At 41.5% G+C, this 13,972-nt stretch overlaps 1 protein-coding gene and 1 long non-coding RNA gene across 21 annotated transcripts in view; one reads left to right on the top strand and one right to left on the bottom strand.

Annotated features, from left to right (window-relative positions):
• The window catches only part of TFDP2 (transcription factor Dp-2), a 168,478-nt gene that overhangs the window by 29,294 nt on the left and 125,212 nt on the right, over nucleotides 1-13,972 (bottom strand). For 16 of the 20 annotated variants that reach the window (XM_043492900.1, XM_043492896.1, XM_043492897.1 and 13 more), the window contains 2 exons: nucleotides 6,886-7,048; nucleotides 5,308-5,454 (listed from right to left, as the gene is read on the bottom strand). In XM_043492900.1, the coding sequence (XP_043348835.1) occupies nucleotides 5,308-5,454; nucleotides 6,886-7,048 (310 nt within the window). The remainder of the gene's footprint in view (nucleotides 1-5,307; nucleotides 5,455-6,885; nucleotides 7,049-13,972) is intronic. The other 4 variants (XM_043492899.1, XM_043492890.1, XM_038415388.2 and 1 more) reach the window with 1 other exon arrangement.
• On the top strand, nucleotides 10,723-13,769 carry LOC122455922. Its single transcript, XR_006274442.1, has 3 exons — nucleotides 10,723-10,991; nucleotides 12,098-12,245; nucleotides 13,336-13,769. It is a non-coding gene; the product is annotated as an uncharacterized LOC122455922 (long non-coding RNA).

The following is a 13,972-nucleotide window of genomic DNA, read 5'->3' as shown; positions in this document are numbered from 1 at the left end:
TCCCACGTTCCCCCCGCCCGCCCAGCATGCCGCGTCCCCAGCCTACCTCCAGACCACGGTGGGCAAACTACGGTCCCGGGCCAGATCCAGCCCCTCAGGGCTTTGGATCCAGCCTGTGGATTTGCCAACCCCGTGGTCCTGAGGGTCCTGCTTCCCTGTGACCATGGGGAGAGGGGGAGCAGAGAACTCCGTGAGCTGTTTTTGCCTGTGGTTACCTCCCCTGAAGCTCCCATTGACCAGGAATGGGGAAGCGCAGCCAATGGGAGCTTCAGGGGAGGTACCCACAGGAAAGAACAGCTCACGGAGTTTTCTGCTCCCCTCCCCCCGGAGCCGCAGGGATAAGGTGCCCACCACTTCCCGGAGCGGAGTGGCATGGGGCTGAGGGCCGGGGCCAGGGCAGGCAGGGAGCCTACCCTGGCCCCTGTACACGTCCCTGCCACCCCGGAGCCGTTCAAGGTAAGCGGTGCTGGGTTGGAACCTGAACCCCTCCTGCACCCCGCACCCTCACTCCCTGCCCTGAGCCCCCTGCCTGCACCCCAACTCCCTGCCACACCCCACACTCCCTCCTGCATCCCAATCCCCTGCCCTGAGCCCCTTGCTCCATCCCACGGGTAGGGGTGGAGAGGGGGGCAGGGGCAGCGGGGTGGTGGTGGTGATGCGGCCCTCGGGCCAACGTACGAGTCCTTATGTGGCCCTCCTGGTGATTCGAATTTGAGACCCCTAATCTAGGTTTTAATGTTCCTGCTGCTTTAAACACTAATGTATCTTGGCTCCCAATTACATTAAACCCTATTTTAATTACCTCTCCATTCAAATTGCATGGCTCCAAACCATAATATTACAAAGTTTAACTCTACTGCAAACAGAAACAATTTTATTTACAATGCCTTCTAATATAATTAACTGTGACTAATATGCTTTCTGCAGAGTTGAGTGCAGGGCTTTGCTTGACCTATAAGACTATCAAAGTTAATACATTTTAAGAGGTCTAATAATTTATCCTCTCTCTGATTTCTTCTGTTTTCTCTTTAAGGTAACCTTTACACAGAACTACATTGTTGTTTATGTATTTAAAATAACTTCAAAATATACTTTTTTTCCCCCTTGAATGGAGGGCATTTACAAGTTGGTAAACCCATTGATTTAAACACATGTGAAAACACAGCTTTATTTCTTTTCTGTTAAATGACACTGAAAGCAACATTTGAAGGAAATGCCTGATTTTCACTGTGCTCAGAGGCTTGTGTAACTAAAGTAATAAACAGAAAAGGGACATAAGGTTAATTTGAGTTCTCACACTGTAGACAACAAAATGTCAGAACAATAACATTGAAGTTTATGATTTCATAGCAATATGATTCACAGCAAAGAATTTACTTAATCATTCACACAAACTGAGTTTAAAAGATTTGAATTAAAAACCAAAGACTTAAAAATATTCACAACAGACTGTTATGGTAAAATGTACTTTAAAATGTGCAGGCATAGCCATATTCCCTGGGTTTATCATACCTGTCAGCTACTGTTTGACACAATGATTAAAACAGTAAATGTTTTTTTCTTTTCTCCCATTGCCCATTTCAATGTCCTAAGAGGTATTATGTGACTAGAACTGGACAAAATAACTTATTTTTCACTAGGTGTACAAAACCAGATATTTTACTCAAGTAATTGCAAAAATTCACAAATGTGATAGAGACTGAGATCTTGTATTTTCTGCTAGTCAGTACAACATTTTGGTGTGAACATTGTGACATTTGTCTTGTACAAGATACATGACTATTGTCCATAGGGCCAGTGACGTTTTCACAGAGAAAGTTTTTGGGGGGTGGAGTTTTGGGGGGGTGGGTTCTGAGTGACATTATTGGCCCGCTGGGAGAATTTGAGGACCGGCACTGGCCCTAAGGTAAATTGAGTTTGAGACCCCTATTCTAAACAAATCATCATCATTGTGGCAAATACCAAAGGGACTTGGCCTCGTTTGCAAATCAAGCACCACCTGGCTTGAGTTCTGGCAAATTGCTTGAATTGTTTTAGCTGTATGTTCAGTTTATGGCTACTGGCAATCTTATTGGGCCACCAAAGTTTATGGCACCCACATGATAACCCGCTGTACAGCGGCATTCCGTGATACATAGACTTTGGAATTTCTTGGTCTTGCCTTGTAATAATATGTCCATACCAAGAAAGCTGCTGAAACTGAATCAGTGGTGGAGATGGTTGCTGGGTTTGGCTTTGAATATTCTAATTTTTGATCTTGTCCTGCTACTTGATATGGAGAAGCTGACGGAGATGACAAGCATAAAGAATGTCAATTCAGAGTTCTTCAGCCCCTATGTTTCACTTCTGTACAACAGGAATAAGCATGATTCTATAGATCTGCAGCTTCATAGCATGCTTCAAGTCATGATGTCCCCTGAGGCCACAGAAGGGCCGAAAACATGGTAGCAGATGCTGCTGTTTATTTAAGCATTCACATCTTTTGATCATCCTTCATCATGGTCTATGATGCTGCCCAAATATTTGACAGCTGATATCTTATCTGGACAGGTTTATACTGTGTTGACTGTAATCTGGTACTGGAGGCTGCTTGGTGGTAATGGTCATGCACTAGTTTCATCTGGATTAATAACCAGACCAGTGCACACTACTTCTTACTCGACCAGACTGGCCATGAGCTGCAGTGATTCACCAAACTGAGCCAACAAGAGAATATCACTAGCGTATTTGAGATCTCAAAATAGAATAATGTTCAGCTCAACACCACCGATAGCTGCCTCCTCAAGCTTTATTCATCAACCAATCAATGCCAACATTGAATAACGGATGATGACAGAACTCAGCTTTGCCGAACTCCCATGGAGATAGAAAACCATGCTGCATACTTGCCATTGATTTGAACACAGCTCCTGTTCCATTATAGAGTTTTTCTACCAATGACCAGTCTTCCCAGAGATGTTTAGTTGCCTCATCAGGTTCCACAAACTTGCTCAAAGCACTGAGTGAATGGCCTAATGGAAGTCAATGCAAAAGTGCTGTGCACAGTTTATCATATTCAGCCATTTTCTTAAAAGGCCTTTTAAAGTTAAATATCTGGTCAATAATGGAATGACCAGATCTAAACCCACACTCAGTATCCCAGCCTATGCCATGAAGTGCATCATTGATTTGAGATATTAACACAGAAGCAAAGACTTTCCCTGAGACCAACAGCTTAATACTTCTTTAGTTGCTACATTCAGCTTCATTGCCCTTTTTGAACAAAGCAGAATAACACCCTTCTTCCATTCATCAGGTATGATAGCAGAGTTCCAGATGACCTGGAAGAGCCTGTACAATGATGTTACAAACCCCTGGTGCGTTCTCAGACTTCAACTTATGGACTGTGATTTCAATCTCTTCTTGGATGAAGGACGGTAGCTCTATTGGAACTTCCTGCTCATCTTCAAATGGAAGAGGGACAGCAGGCAGCAGACAATTGACGAGCATTGTGAAATGATCTTCCCATTGATATAACTGATCTTCAGACTCTGGCTGATGCTGTCATCCCAATTCTTTACTAGGCAAGCTGATGCCACCTTCCCCTGCAAACATTGCAAAGTTGAATAGAAGATGTGGAAATTGTGCCTGGTGGCAGTGTGTTCTAAATTACCTGCCTGAGTCTACATCCAGCATTCTGTATCTTTCTTACACAATGACTTGATGAAGTTCTGATGTGAAACCCATCCAGCCTTTCCTTTTACTCTTGACAAACGTGTCTTTGAAGTCTCAAATTGTAGCCTCAATTCTTTTCTTAGCTCCAGTTGCAGCGAGCGTCTCCTCATTGATCCATGGAAGACATCAGAGCACTGCTTTCAAACAATGCCATTTTTCTGGAGTCAGTAACCAAAGCATTGACACAAATTGCCCATATTACACTTATGACTGATTCAGACTGCTATTATCCTAGAGCCTAATGCCCTGTGTGATGGGTGTATCTGGCCTTTGCAGCTCCCTACAGGAGGCCCCACAGTCCTACTACACTCCGTGTCAGGAAGCAATGATGTAGGAGGAATGGAGCAGTGACGCTGAGTTCTCTAGGCCTGCCTAGAAAGTCCTGTCTGGAGCAGCCATCTTGGAGACTAGAGAGACCTGGCCCTCCAAGAGCTAGAAGGACTAGCAACAGTTATCTGAGCCCAGCAGGCTCAGATAAAAGGAGCTGTAGTGCCCTAGGGCGGCCTCTTGCTGGGCCCAGAAGAGCAGGGATGGATATCCCTCTCTGCCCAAAGGAGCCTGTGGATTATCCAGGGTTTATCTCTGCCACATTTGCATATCCGGGTTTGCAGGGAGAGAGGGACTTGAGAACTTTGTCCTTGAGCTAAGGGTTAAGATAAGATGAGCCAGGTGGGAGGAAGCCTAAGTAAGTAGCACCAAAAATTTGAGTACTACAATGGTTGCTGTTCACAGCGGTGCCTGCTTGGAACCCAGAGTAATGGGTGGGCCCTGGTTCCCTCACTGGCAAAGTCGTGTAAACTATGAGAAAGGGAGGACAAGCGCAACCTAAGACCAAAGAAGGGGAGAGGGCTTGTTTGGAAGCCCAAGTGAAGGGCTGAATTTAAAGGTCCAAGAGCCAAAGCTGAAGACCCTGGTGAGGGCAGATACACTGCTTATTTGTTGGACTCTTTGCTATCCTGGAAAGGGTTAATTGTTGACTGTGTGACACAGCCAGAAGACTGGCAGAGGCAGACAGATGTCCTGTAGAGGGTGCCAGGAACAGGAAAAGGATTGCAATTGCAATTGCACCTATTGCTTGGAGATACTCAAGGGGTGAATACCCTTTTACACCCTGGATGACTTCACTGATATTTATTTTTGTCAGGCAAATAGGATTTTTGGATTGGTATAAAGTATATTGTAGTTATATTTAGACTATACACAGAAACATTTCACTGAGGATTTAAATCAGGACTGGCTCTAGGCAACAGCAAAGCAAGCACGTGCATGGGGCGACATAATTCCAGGGGTGGCATTCCGGCCACCCCCACCCTCCTTTTTTATTTTTATTTTTTGCTTGGGCAGTTGTGCTCTCGGAGCTTGGGGCGGGAAATTTTTTGCTTGGGACAGCAAAAAACTAGAGCCGGCCCTGATTTAAATATCAAATGTTGCTTTTATTTACCTAATAAGCAGCAATCAGATTTTTTTTAAAGTTCATATTTTAAAACATTTATTATGCAAATATAAACATACACACTCTTTCCAAAGTGACACTTCTCCATTACCACAGGACATCATCTGCAACTGAAGGGATTTCCCCTCCCCTCCACTTACCTCTAGGTTTTGACATTCTTGAGCTGAGTTTGTAGGAAGGCCAATCCATTTGATTTCCTTTTTCTCTTTTGAAATGATGTTCATTGCCATCAGCACATTGAGGGCATCATAAACTCTCCGCCTAATATTCTTCTGATCATAAGCCTGCTAAAAAAAAAAAAAGCACTGCAGTATTAATTAGGTCAAGACTACTGCAAAAGCTAAAAGTCAAGATGACGCTTGAAATTTCCCTTTATAGGTTTGCAAGTAATAAGGAAGACAATATATGAATAAAAGTAAATGGCAATTGAAGTCAATATGGCACTAAAACGTGCTTTAATTTATGCTATTGCTTTGAATAAAACACTAAGGTGTTTGAATGAAAGCTGGGAGATCACTCAGAAACAGTGAGGTAAAACTTAATATAATAGAATATACACGGTCTGCTTCATGATGTTGCATATTAAAAAAATATTTTTAGGCTTAATCTTGTTCCCCTTACATGCTTGAGCCAATATCATAGAAAACATCATTAAAAAAAATCACTTAAAACAAATATCACTTAAAACAGAAGCAGATTGTTCTCAAAGCATCGTAAGTGCATAAAGTAGAGTACTTTTGAAACAAAAGGAGAATGTATCAGCATTGTAAAAGATTTCAAACTATTAGCTGGATGAGTATCCTTACAATTACAGCTATACACATTTTTAAAACAAATAACTGCCTTTAAGAAATCTGTTGTAATGAAACCAATTTTTAAATATGTATCACAACGTGTTTATGGAGAAGAGTGTTTTTTACCATTTGGACTTTCAAACTGCTGAGTTAAGAGAATTCACAACATTTTTGTTTAGGTTAGGTTGCTTTTCTCTCTTCATATGTATAGGCTAAAATTAATATTTCAAATCCTCACAAAGGATCTCCTCTAGCCCTGCCAAACTAATTATTATTCTCTGTTAACCAGAAAATAAAATAATCCCAAATTATGTTTTTATCCTGGCAATTAATTTACTGCCTGAATTGCTTAAACTCCTATATATTAATAACAACCTCAATCAAAATATGATTATATCCTATACACCATTACTTCTACAGAAATTGATTTTTCTAATTGTGTTTCCATCATGATAAAAATGATTAATCTGATGTAATAACTTGTGCAGTTTTGTGTACAAATAATTAAGACTTGGTCAGTCTAGTTATTACAAATTGTGCATTTGAGACAGGTGTCCTCCATTTCAGGTTCATTTGAGACAGGTGTACTCCACCTCAGACTCTCAGTTACTTGGGGTGGAGTGTGAATAGAGTATTTTAAAAGCCAGTATTAAGGCAGCTTGTTGTCTGTGTATTTTGTTGTATTTTAAAGGGTATTCAGTGGCATTAATTCTATATTTAAAATGGAACCTATTTTATATACTGCATGTTGATATTTTTGGGAATGGTCTAGGCCTAGATCTATAGCCCTGAGACACATCTGTTTGAAAGAGACAGTGGAACATGACAAGTCAAGGCTGAAACAAGCGTAGAATTGTAAGAGAATTGTGACAGGATATGACAGAATAGCTGTAAAATAAAAAAATTAACATCACATCTACTTACCGAATCTGTAGCCAAGTGGCTATTAGAATTTGTGAATTCTGATACCAGTTCATCAGCTACTTCATTGTAGGACGTTGTTCCTTTGCGCTGGACTTTTTCACATACTTTCATTGAAAAATGCCTCAGACCCTTTCCATTTTTATCTCCTTTTTTGCTTCTTTTACTATGGAAGGAAAATAAGTCATTTCGAGATAATGACTTTTTGTAAGTTCTTCTGGTTAGGAAGCAAAATGTCAAGCTTGTTAACAGGCTTTGCACAGTGAGATGGCTGGTGTCCGACATTAGGCATCACATTTTTATGAAGGTTACAATAGCCAGGAAAGGCATTTTTATAATTTTGAACTGTGAAAAGATAAATGATGATGTAAAGAGGGATGTGATAACCTTCAAGGATTTCAGGTCCCTTACACTCAAAGTAGCACTGAAATTAAGAGGAATTCTGGGTATACAGGAAACCCAGAATTAGGTCAAAATATGAACCAAATAACACATATTAAACCTCTTCAGAGCAAATCCCACAGTTCTCATGTGGACAATGAGCATCAAATAAGCCCACCAAAAGTTGTGAAAATAGTCATTTTGTGTGTGTGTTGAGAGCATAGGGCCACTTCTAGGCCCAGCCCCACTTTTACCATTGAGAAGCCCTTTCTGCTACAGCCTTTATTATATTAACATGGGATAGTGTTTTGTTCTCCAAAGGCAATATCTAACACTACTAATAAACACTTGACAGTGAGAAAGTATTAGTTAAAAAGAGTATAGATTTCTGACACAGTACATAGATTTTCCATTTTAAATCTTCAGAATAAGTTTCACATTTGACTGAGCTGACTAAATCAGAGATAACCCATCGTAAACAGTTGCTAGGTGCCAGACTAAAGCATTCAGCTATCAACAAAAATTAGTTACAAATTCCTTGCCAGCTAAACAAGTAAATGGATGCAGGCAGTAAAATGTCACCAAGAATAAGCAAGTTTTGGGCCCAATCTAGCATCCAAATAAGTTAATAGAAGATTTATCATTTACTTCAATGAATGTTGGTTTAGGCCCTATGTGCAGTTTACAAGATTGATCTGATTGGCCCACAGAATGTGATTTCAAAAGATATGGGTCTACTAGGAAACAGTTTTAATATGAATTTTTGCAAAAGGTCAACATAATCTCCCCTCCACCCCCAGAACATCAAAGTTACTAGAATAGTAGGAGTGGCAACCGGAGAAGGAAACTTGCTCTATTGCAAAATAATTTGTCTACAGATTCCTTCTAAATTAACATCAGTAAAAGATTAGTCATTAGTAAGAAGATTTTACTGGCAGACCTAGCTTTTACTGGTCTAACTGTAATGGAAACTCCATGCCTTGTATTTATTGAAAGCATTATCTCAGTAAAGAATTAATTAAAGTTTCCAAGTGGTACAATAGTTTTTTTCTTTTGTTCAAACATGCAGGGTATCTGAGGAACAGCAAACTTCCTATACAGGACTAAATGGAAACCAATGTTAAAAACAATTAAATTTTTAGAGCTCTTCAGACCTGTGATATAATGCAATTGTTGGGTCTGATCCTGCACTCCTGCAAAATCCCCTTATTATGAATTTCTTAAATGGGAAAAAGATTGTTGTTGTTTAACAGGGTAAATAGCATTTTTGTTTTATATTATAGGCCAGTTTTTAGCTGCTCTCTTGTTTGTGATTGATTGCACCAATAGCAATTTTTCCTCCCATACATATCGTTGCAGGGTGCAGACAGATTCATGGTGATTACACCCCTTGAGAGCAAGGTGAAAAGGGGGTTGGGATTATACCAAAGAAGAATGGCTGAGCATAGAGGGCAATTTATGCTTTATCAGGAAACACAGGGCCAGTACAGGGGAAAGCATATGCTCACTTTTTTAAAGGGTGTAATAGTTGCAACTCTTGTGCATGCTCCACAAGAAACCTAATAACTTTCTGCCGGCCAGGGGCTGCAAAAACCAACGTATGACTGTATTTGCAGCAACAACAACAAAAAGCAGCAGCAGCAGGTTCTTGATAAAAGCAAAAAGTAGGTCATAGAAATAAAGCACTTCATTCTTGCACTAAAATGTTAACTTTCTAGAGAAACGACTTTTTACAAGACTTCCATCTAGATCCCAGTGACTACTATATAATGTTAATATTTTGACATATCAGGACACTTAGTTGCAAAAAGATTTATTTGTAATTCTTCTTGGTCTCCAAACAGTTTCACAACATTTTGTCTAAGAAATAGCATGAACAAAAGAGAGCATTACTTGGTGCTCACTCATCAAGTCCTAATGTGCCTAGAAGCCAGTAAGGAGAGAAACTTATGTTTTATTGTGCTTAAAAACTGACATAATTAATCATTATACCTTTAAAACAAAAAGGCTCAGCAATCAGTATTTCACAATAAAGCACATATTCAGTTTAATCAGAGATCTGTCAGTGCTTTGATGCCAGTGAGTTTAACTCTGATTACTGCCAGCAGTGGATTCAATACTGGGGAACTACTGGCTATTGATGTCCATCCAGGGTTCATATATCTGCTGCATGTGAGATTCTAATGCCCCAGAGAATTCTATTTGAATAATAACATACAAATTAAACTGTTTCTATCCCCTTCCCTCTCCCAACAAAAGATCAAGATTTTATGTTATGGTAATGAACCCAATGTAAACAAGATAAGTTGCATTTATCATCCATAAACTATGTATTTCAAGATATATGTTCAATGGACAATTTTTTCCACTGTTAAAAGGATGCTTTCAATTTAAACGTTTTGCAAACAAACACTTTTTGATCTGTATTAACTAACTTTTTAGATTATTAGAAATAAAAATTTTAAAAATATCTGATTTATTTGTTGCTCGTTATGTTCTTAGTTTACTCTTTGCATTTCTTATAGATTGGACAATGATAATCTCTATGAGGCCTGTTTCACTTCCAGGTTTTAGTGGTATAATGTCTGGGATTCAAACACTGCAGGGGAGTGTTTATTTGGAGAGAGTTTGTTTTTTTTAAAGAAGTGTTTTCACTGGATTTTTTTAAATTGTGGAAACATTTTCTATTGGCTTTATAGAAGTGTGTTTTATATAAAATTGAAACTAGGGGGAATCAAGGGCTTGCCCAAGCAGTTTGGGAAGAATACCATACTAGAATCTCACAAATCACCATAATATATGAGAAACTAGCAATGGCTCCACAAAATATGCAGCTACTAAGAAGTATAATGTCAGAATAAACCCTAAGGAGAACCATGTGAAATTATTGGAGGGTATCAATCAACAGTTGTCTAAAATAGTAAAAATAGAACAGGGGTGGGCAAACTACAGCCCGCAGGCCACATCCAGCCTGTCAGACCATTTAGTCTGGCCCTCAGCTCCTACCAGGGAGCGGGGTAGGGGGTTTGCCCTGTTCCGGCGCTCCAGCCGGGGAGTGGGGTCGGGGGCTTATCCTGCTACATGCAGCTCCCAGGAAGCAGCCGGCATAACCCTTCTCCAGCTCTTATGTAGTACATGGAGGCATGGCCAGGCAGCTCTGTGTGCTGCCCAGTCCACAGTACCACCTCCCGCAGCTCCCATTTGCCATGGTTCCCGCCTGGTTGCACCTCGGAGCCGGAGCGGGGGGACATGCTTCCAGGAGCTGCTTGTGGTAAGCACTGCCCGGAGCCTGCACCCCCTTCCCCACCAGCCCTGATCCCCCTCCCGCCCTCCGAACTCCTTGATCCCAGCCCAAAGCCCCCTCTTGTACCCCAAGACCTCATCCCCAGCCCAGAACCTGCACCCCCAGCCAGAGCCTTCACGACCCCCCCCGTGCCCCAAACCCCACCCCAGCCTTGATCCCACTCTCCGAACCCCTCGGTCACAGCCCAGAGCATCCTCCTGCACCTCAAACCTTTCATCCCCAGCCCCACCCCATAGCCCACACCCCCCCAGCCGGAGCCCTCATGCTCTGCCTCAATGTTATATAACATTGTTTGGGTGAACTACCATCAGTTCCTCCTCTATCACAGAGCTCGTTGATAAGAAAGCCAAAGCAGAGGGAGAAGGGCAAATAGTGGAGCATGCACAGGGACATATATCTTGAAGAACCACAGTTACTGCACAAGGTGAGTAACCCTTTCTTCTTCTTCTTTGAGTAGTGTACCTATGGTGAGTCTACAGCAGTGTGCCTAATGGAGGGGTGGGGCTTCGGAGTCAAATCTAATATTGAAGATACTACAGTAGAGCCAAATATGGCATCAGATGCTGACTCATGACTGTATAATGTTAAGCAAATATATAAGCAGATGTCCAAGTCACTGCTCTGCATATTTCTGTGATCAGAATGTTCTTAAGGAAGGCTATCGAAGTGAACAGATATCTTGTGGAATGAGTTCAAACTCCAGAAGGAGGTTGAAGGTCATGAGAGCGATGGCAATAGGTAATGCAGTCCAATATCCATCTAGAGAGTCTTTGTTTAGAGATTGGGGATCCCTTAGATCTGTCTGCAATGGAGAGAAATAGTCTGGGAGATTTTTTGAGAGGTTTCGTCCTATCCAAATAGAAGGCTAATGATCTCCTGACATCAAATTTGTGTAATGTTGCCTCCCTTTTGTCCTGGTGTGGTTTGGGAAAGAAGGCTGGGAGGTGAATATGCTGATTTATGTGGAAGTCCGACAGTATATTTGGTAGGAATTTAGGGTGTGGTCTTAATGCAACCTTGTCTTTGAAAATGGGGGAGTGGGGGTATGCCATTAGTGCCCCTATCTCTCCCACTGTCTGAGCAGACATGATGGCGATTAAGAACGGTTTTCCTAGTGAGATGTAGAAGAGAGCAAGCGGCCATAGGTTCAAAGGGAGACCTTGTAAGGCACTTGAGGACAATGTTGAGATCCCATGCTGGTGTAGGACATCTGATTTGTGGGAAGAGGTTACCCATATCCTTGAGATACCTTTCTGTTGTAGGATAAACGAACAGAGAATAACTGTCTTATCTTATGATGGAAGGCAGTGACGGCTGTGAGATGTACTTATGTAGTTTAGAGATAATCCTGACTTTTTTAGTTCTAGGTCCCAAAATCTAGGATGTAGGCTAGCACAAGTGGTAGTGGAGAGGATGTAGAGGTAACGTGTTTTGAGTCACACCAGAGTTGGAATCTCTTCCACTTTTGAATGTATGTGTGATGAGTAGTTAGTTTTCTGCTATGTAACATCACCTCCTTTACATCCTCAGAGCAGTTCATTTCTAAACTTTGGAACACTGAGGAGCCATTGAGGTGGAGACCCTGAAGATTGGGGTAAAAGATCAGTCCCACATCCTCTGAGAGGAAGTGAAAAATGGGCTGGAGAGGGTTTGGCAGGCAAATTGCCATTTGAGTAAGGTATGGAAACATGTCTGTTTTGGCCATGTTGGAACTCTAAGAATAACTCTGGCCCTTTCTTTTCTTACTTTGGGCAGGATCTTTTGCTTCTACTGCATCTAGGTAGGCCCCTATGAATTCCAGATGTTGTACTGGGGTTAAAGTGGATTTTTGGACATTTAGTTGTAGTCCCAGCTGTAGGAATAGATTCATAGTCTTTTGTGTGACTCTCTCTGTGTTGTCAAAGGAACGTACTTTGAGCAGCCAATCATCTAGATATGAGAATATCGTAATTCCTAGTTTGTGAAGGTATGCTGCTACGACAGAAAGGACCTTCTGCACCCAAAGTGTTCTCGATGACAGGCTGTTATGAGAGCACTTTGTATTGAAAATAGTCTTGATCCAGAGAGACTCCTAGAAACTTCCTGTGTGATGACTGGATTGTGATATGAAAGTAAGCATCTTGTAGGTCGAGGGCAGGGAACTACTCCCCTTCGTCCAGAGATGGGACTACTGCTGCCAAAGTAACCATCTTGAAGTGTTGTATCTTTACAAATCTCTTGAGTGACCTTAGATCCAGAACAGGTCTCCAACTGCTGTTCTTTTTAGGTATCGGGAAGTATTTGGAATAAAAAACTTTCCCTCAGTGTTGACTGGGAACTGGTTCTATAGCACCTAGGTTCAGAAGACAGTTTGTTTCCTGACATAAAAGGTGCTCATGAAAAGGATCCCTGAAGAGGGATGGGGGGGGGTGAGTAAAGTAGATTGACTATCTCGTGGAGATGATCTCCAATACATGCTTCTCTGTGATTATACGTTCCCAGTTTTGACAAAAAAAGAGTAAGGTGTTCGCCAAAGAGGTGGAGATGTTTGGGTTGTTGCAGCTAAAAAAAGCTTGTGTGGGATAAACTTGGGGCCTCGATCAGTACATCAAAATTGATTTTTAGATGTTAGATGGTTGTGATGCTGAAGATTGGGGTAGTGATCTTCGCTTTTATCATCATCTTTTCCGTTGGAGTTCATAATGTTTCTGGAGAGGAGGAAACTGAGCCAGCTGGGATCTCTGTGCCTGCCAACTGTGATGTAGTCATCTCCTTTTTTTTTTTTGTAGGTGTGTAAATTCCCCAGGAATGCAACATGGCTCTGGAGTCTTTTAATGTTTGGTGGGATTATTCTGTTCTTTCTCCAAATAACTTGGACCTTCAAATGGAAAGTCTTCCATAGTGGATTGTACCTCCTTTGGAAAGCCGGAAAGGTGAAATCATTAAGCTTTCTGCATGACCACTGCGGTTGAGATGGAATGAGCAGCCGTACCAGCAATGTCCAGAGAGGCCTGCAACTATGTCCTTGCAAGTAGCTGACCCTCAGCAATGATTGCCTAAAACTGTTCTCTTTGATCAGTTGGGAGATGTTCAATGAAGCTGTTAACTTAGAGTAGTTGACATGATTGTATTTTGCCATAAGGGCTTGGTAATTAGCAATCCTAAATTGTGGGGTAACTGATTAATATGATTTCCTTCCAAATAAATCCAATCATTTCCAGTCCTTGTTGTCAGGTGCCAATTTAGCGTGCTGCTGTCTGCCATGTTCATGTACAGCATCAACAAAGGAATTCAGGGATGGGCGAAAAATAAAAAGTCCATGCCCTTAGAGGGAACATAATATTTTTTGTCTGCTCCTTTGTATGTGGGACGTATTTTGGCTGCTGTCTGCCATATAGTTTTCAATGGGTTGAGCAAGGCCTCATT

The sequence above is a fragment of the Dermochelys coriacea genome, chromosome 9, assembly GCF_009764565.3.
Source record: "Dermochelys coriacea isolate rDerCor1 chromosome 9, rDerCor1.pri.v4, whole genome shotgun sequence".
NCBI classification, from domain to species: domain Eukaryota; kingdom Metazoa; phylum Chordata; order Testudines; family Dermochelyidae; genus Dermochelys; species Dermochelys coriacea.
Note: the sequence above shows the minus strand (reverse complement) of the source record. Positions and strands in the feature narration are given on the sequence as shown.